Source organism: Podarcis liolepis, assembly GCF_965112155.1.
Source record: "Podarcis liolepis genome assembly, chromosome: 13".
Lineage (NCBI taxonomy): Eukaryota > Metazoa > Chordata > Lepidosauria > Squamata > Lacertidae > Podarcis > Podarcis liolepis.
Window position 1 is genome coordinate 55652006 of NC_139573.1, and position 6074 is coordinate 55658079.

Below are 6074 nucleotides of genomic sequence, written 5' to 3' on the forward strand. Positions count from 1 at the left end.
AGTACTTTACCAAAAAGATGAAACAGAAAATTAGCGCTAAAAAATACAACCATAATTTAAAACATACCAAAAAAAAAGTTAAAATCCTAGTAGAATATATTAAAACAAATTAAAATTCATACAAACTTTCTAGACACCTGCACAGACTTAGACTTGTCTAAATAAGAATGTCTTCAGCAGGTGCTGAAAAGCATACAGTCAAGGTGCCTTGGAATCTGGCTAGTCGCCTTGCAGTTTCCTGCTTTGACCAAAGCAAAGTGGTGGTGTCCGGGCTCCGTTCCTGCCTGGCATTCCTCAGGTCAACAGTTCAAGACTCACACAGACTTGTGTCCTGACAATGCCGACATATATTTCATTAGTCAAATGTTTGTGTACAGGCTAAGAATACCTTGTATAGTGTGCAGCTGGCACAGTTTACAAAGACCCATAATCTTGAAAACATCACAGATTGTAAGTTTACTTTCTTTCAGTTGTGTTGGTGGAATTCCTGTTGAACAATAGGCTGGCAGCAGCCTCTAATGTCATTGGTCTCTTCCTTCCTACTTCCTGTAGTTACAGAGAGTTCAGAGTCATCCCAGTGCACGTCCGGTGAAAGCTCAAGTGGTTTCAGCTGTTCTGCCCAGGCTGGATTCTCCCCCCTCCTCGCGGAGACATTTCTCGATGAAGGCACTTCAAGCCCTGGTTCCAAGCCCGCATCGCAATGCGCATCTCCTGCGCTCTCAGAGAAGAACCTCAGATCAAAGCCCAGCAGCCAGTATCTCCCTGCTGTGAGTGTTTTCCTTCATTAGGTGTAAATACATAGAAATGAGAGTGAGGATGTTTTACTAGCACCACTCAGTTGCTACTTATGGCATTAAGGGTAGGAGATAGTCCTTACCTTTCCAACTTCATTGGTGCTGGAGGGCTTACCAGGTTCAAATGCCAACATCAGCTGTAGAAATCCCCCAGTATGCCTCAATCAAGACATCACACCCACTTTCTCACCATGGTTTGAGCTTCCAAACATATAATAAGCAAACCAGCACTTAGAGCAGTTTGTCCAATTTAGCTTTCCATCTGCTGAATGCTCCTTTTTCTGTACTTCAGTTCAGTCTAGACGCAGGGATGTCCAACCAGTAGATTGTGCTCTACCGGTAGATCCCTGGCTGATCCAAATAGATTGCGGGATCCTTATCGTGTACGAAAACAATCCCCCTCTCTCTCCATCCTCAAAAAATTGCTTTTGGGAGATTCTCTTGCAGCATTATGTCCAGATGTTATATTGAGTGGCTGTACTGTATAGCACACATGCCCCATATAGCTTAATAGTAATGTATTGGAGTTTATATTTTGTTATGAAAATCATAACCCATAGGGAAGAGGGCACAATCCACATGAAATTATACTTGAAATATACTCAGAGTCGCAAAGTGATTTCATGCTCTTTATTCAGCTCATAGTGGTGAGGAGAAATGAATGAAAGTCCCCTCACAGTATCTGCTTTATATACATTATTTACACAATGGGCTGCACATGATTGGCTAATTCCGGAATTCTACTGTAAACCAATCAGGTTGTGGATTCACTTCTATCTGGAGCAGGATTGGGTGGTTCCTGCCAACCAATCATACTGCTGCATTGTTCTAGGACCAATCAGACTGCTTCAGTTTGGATCCTATTGTTCTCAGTACATAACACCCCTCCCCTCTAAGTTCCAGTCCTGCCCGGGAGGTCGCATTCATAGTCCTCAAGGTATGCCGGCGGCCTACGTGTGCGTTGCGGCCTGGGGTGTTCCCTGGTCCGGGCTCCAGGTTCTGGCTCATGTTCCAAGGATGCTGGCTGTGATGGGGCTGTTTGGTCTGGTGCAACCGGCTCGCTCAGGCGTGGTTCTGGTTCCGGTGTCCTTTCGGCCTCACGGGTCCTCTCTGTATTTACTGATTCTGCCTCTCCTGCTGGCCCCTCCTGCTCTATGGTCCTCACTGCCCCGCTGTTCCCTTGGGACTCCTCTGACCTGTCTTCCTCCTGGGTTTCTCCCGGGAATCGTCGCCGTATCTGGTCGCAGTGGCGACGCCAGCATTGCCCTCCATCCGTTAGCACCTCGTACGACACTGGGCCAGTGACCCTGGTGACTGTGGCGGGTACCCATGCTGGGCCTGCCCCAAAATTCTTTGCGTACACTGGGTCCTGGGCCTCGAAGGTCCGGGGGTTCCTGCCTTCCCCCACCACTACCTCATCCTGAGCTCTATCGGGGTGAAGGCGGTCCAATCTGATTGCAAGGCGCCGACCCATTAGTAGTTCAGCGGGGCTCCAGCCAGTTGTTGAGCTGGGGGTGCTGTGCTGTGCTAGAAGGAATGTGGCAAGGCGGTACTCCCAGTCCCCTTGCGTCATGCGGCGGAGGGTGTCCTTGGTGGTCCGCACCATGCGTTCTGCTTGGCCATTGGTGGCAGGGTGGAATGGCGCCGAACGGATGTGGCGGATGGCGTTCTGCGCTGTGAAGGTTTGGAATTCTCCTGACGTAAATGCAGTCCCGTTGTCTGAGACGAGAGTGTCAGGGAGCCCATAGGTTGCAAACAGCCTGCGTAGTACCCGGATGGCTGCGGACGTGGAAGTGGACGGTACCAGTGCGACTTCCAGCCATTTGGTGTAGGAGTCCACGACTATGAAGAATGTTTTCCCCTGAAAGGGGCCAGCGAAATCCACATGCAGGCGTGACCATGGTGCTTGGGCAGACTCCCAGGACTGGACTGGGGCCCTTGGGGGATCTGGGCGGGATTCTTGGCAGGCCTGGCAGTGTTTGACCCAGGCCTCTATCTCTCCATCGATCCCCGGCCACCACACATAACTCCTGGCAAGGGCCTTCATTCTTACTACCCCTGGATGTGTCTCGTGTAGGGCTGTGAGGACCCTTTTGCGGAGGGGCTGGGGAACAACGACTCTGCTTCCCCATAACAGGCACCCCTTGTGGGCCGACAGTTCATGTTTGCGGGTTGTATAGCCAGCGAATTCTGGCCCGGGGCTGTTGCTGGGCCATCCCCTCCACACCCAGTCCAGGACCCGGGAGATGACCCTATCTTTCTTGGAATGGTGTGCAACTTCTTGTGCCTGAATGGGGCGGTCGGGAAGCAGCTCCAGGCTCATAACCTCTTGTGCAGGTGCTGGGTCGGGGCCTGTTTCCGGTAGTGGTAGCCTGCTGAGGGCGTCCGCATGGCCCATCGCCTTCCCAGGTCGGTGAATCAGTGCATACTGGTAGCTGGCAAGGAAAATTGACCACCTGAGGACGCGAGGAGACAGCACTTGGGGGGTCTGCTTTTCGGGAGCAAACAAGCCAAGCAACGGCTTGTGGTCAGTCACCACAGTGAAGGGCCGCCCGTACAAGAAATCATGAAATTTTTTTACTCCCTTCACGATTGCCAAACCCTCCTTGTCGATTTGCGAGTAGTTCCGCTCGGTTGCGTTGAGTGTCTGGGAAAAGTACGCCACCGGTACCTCTCTTCCATCCGGGAGTTGGTGTCCCAGGACAGCGCCAATGCCATAGGGTGAGGCATCGCATGCTAGCACCACCGGCAGCCTCTCGTCGAAGTGTGCCAAGACAGAGTTTGAGACAAGCAAGTCCTTGACTGCCTGGAATGCGGCCTCCTGGTGCTGGCCCCACACCCAAGGGGCCCGCTTGTCCAGGAGTCTGTGTAGGGGCTCCGCTACCGCCGCCTTATGGGGAAGGAAGGAATGGTAAAAGTTCAATAGTCCCAAGAAGGCCTGAAGTTCAGTCTTGCTCTTGGGCGCTGGGGCATCACAAATGGCCCGTACCTTGTCCCCAGTCGGGTGGACCCCTTCTGCGTCCACCATAAATCCCAGAAAGTCCACCTGAGGCACTCCTAGTAGACATTTTTCCCGCTTCACCTTGAGACCCGCCGTCTGGAAACGGTGCAGAACGGTGCGGAGGCGGTCCTCAAACTCCTCTGGTGTGGGCCCGGCAATCAACACATCATCGAAGAAGGGGGTGACGCCAGGAATCCCTTTAAGGAGAGAGTCCATTAGATTCTGGAATATGCCTGGTGCCACGCTGACCCCGAATTGCAGCCGCTTTACCCTGAACGCTCCTCTGTGCGTCACAATTGTCTGTGCCTCTGCTGTGGCCTCATCTACTGGCAGCTGTTGATATGCTTGGGCCAAGTCCAGCTTGCCAAAAATCTTTCACGCAGCCAGGGTGGAAAGGACATGGCTGACCACTGGCACTGGGTATGCGTGGGCCGTGAGGGCCTTGTTTATGGTACATTTGTAGTCTGCACAGATGCAGACCGAACCATTAGGCTTGACGGGTGTGACGATTGGGGTTTCCCAGGGGGCATTAGGCACTGGCTCCAGCACTCCTTGCTCCACGAGCCGGTCCAATTCCTCATCTATGCGGGGTTTCCAGGGCGAACGGGACCCAGCGGGCCTTGAGCCTGACAGGTCGTACTGTGGGGTCAAGCTGTAGAGCAATGGGGGGGCCGTGTACTGTCCCAATTTCCCATCGAAAACCCCCGGAAATTCCTTGCATATGGCATCCACGTCCACTTGTAAGCTAGTGTGGTTCACCCCGGTGACGGCTAGCCCCAGTGGTCCAAACCATGCCAATCCCAGTAAGCTAATGTAGGGGCCCTTGACCACAAGCAAGTCCAGTTGCCGCGTCCGCCCTCGGTATTGCACCCTGAAGGTCCCCACCCCCATTGTGGGGACCTTACGTTTCTGGAAGTCCCGTAGGGTGAATGGGGCCGGCCTGAGTTTGGGACCCCCAGTAGGACACAGTTTCCTTAAGGTCCTTGCCGAGATTATGGATAGAGTTGAACCCGTGTCAAGCTCCATGCGGCATGGGGCCCCCTCTATCTGTACCTCTACATAAATTTTCTCTACGTTGGGGTGGGGCAACTGGTATACCTGGCAGTCCGTGAGCTCCGTCGAGTTGCCTTGGTGCGTTGGGCCCCGGGACCTGGGGCTCTTGGGTTGGTCATCTGATGCCTGGTGTCGGGTGAGCCGAGCCCAACACACCCGGGCGATGTGTCCCGATTTTCTGCACTGCCTGCACTCTGCGTTGCGGAAACGGCAGGTCCTCCTCTCGTGACTCTCCCCGCAGCTTGCGCAGTTTCCTCCTTCTCGTCGAGGCAGCTGTGGTCTGTGCGCTGCTTGAGTGCACTGCTGTACTCGGTGAACCTCCTCCCTGTCGGATCCTGAGTCGTCGGTGAGGTCTTCGTGGTGGACCCTCGGTTGGGATGGCAGGCTCGGCCATGCCTCTTGCGTCGACCTCTCGGCAGCTTCCGTTGCCAGGGCCTCCTCCAGAGCGACCTGGAACGTTAGGTCCTTCTTAGCGTAGAGGCGTCGTTGCAGCTTCTCATCCTTCAGGCCACCGACGAGGCGGTCACGAAGCATGTTCTCCAGCTCTGAGAAGTTGCAGAACCGGGCGGCTTGGCGGAGAGAGGTCACAAACCCAGTTATGGTTTCCCCAGGGGCTTGTCGCTTTGCGTAGAAGGCATTTCGACGAGCCACCACTGAGGGCTGTGGCGAAAAGTGCCCCTTCAGCTGTTCCATTATTGTTTTGTATGGAACAGTAGCGACGTCTTCAGGCGCAAGTAGAGCCCGGGCAATTTCAAACGTTTCCTCTCCGCAGACGCTGAAGAATATCGCCCTCTTCTTGGCGTCTTCTTCGTCGGTGACCCCTTTGGCTTCTAGGAGGAAGGTGAAACGGGAGGCGTACGCTTCCCAGTCTCCAGATGCTGGGTTGAACGGTGAGAAGCTGCTGTCGGTTGCCATTCTGAGTTCCTTGTGTCCCGGAGCTGAAGCCTGGATACACAGTGCGAGGCAGCGGTGCGGCAGGTGGCGGTGCTGCGGTGCTGTGTGTGGCAGTCAGCTCAGCGGGATCCCACCTTCGTCGCCAGTGAAATATACTCAGAGTCGCAAAGTGATTTCATGCTCTTTATTCAGCTCATAGTGGTGAGGAGAAATGAATGAAAGTCCCCTCACAGTATCTGCTTTACATACATTATTTTACATACATTATAATGGGCTGCACATGATTGGCTAATTCCGGAATTCTACTGTAAACCAATCAGGTTGTGGATTCA

General features: G+C 53.5%; 1 protein-coding gene across 3 annotated transcripts in view; it reads left to right on the top strand.

The window, feature by feature from the left end:
- The window catches only part of PLEKHG4B (pleckstrin homology and RhoGEF domain containing G4B), a 103336-nt gene that overhangs the window by 88290 nt on the left and 8972 nt on the right, over nucleotides 1-6074 (top strand). For all 3 annotated transcript variants that reach the window (XM_083473087.1, XM_083473086.1, XM_083473085.1), the window contains exon 22: nucleotides 553-767. In XM_083473087.1, the coding sequence (XP_083329213.1) occupies nucleotides 553-767 (215 nt within the window). The remainder of the gene's footprint in view (nucleotides 1-552; nucleotides 768-6074) is intronic.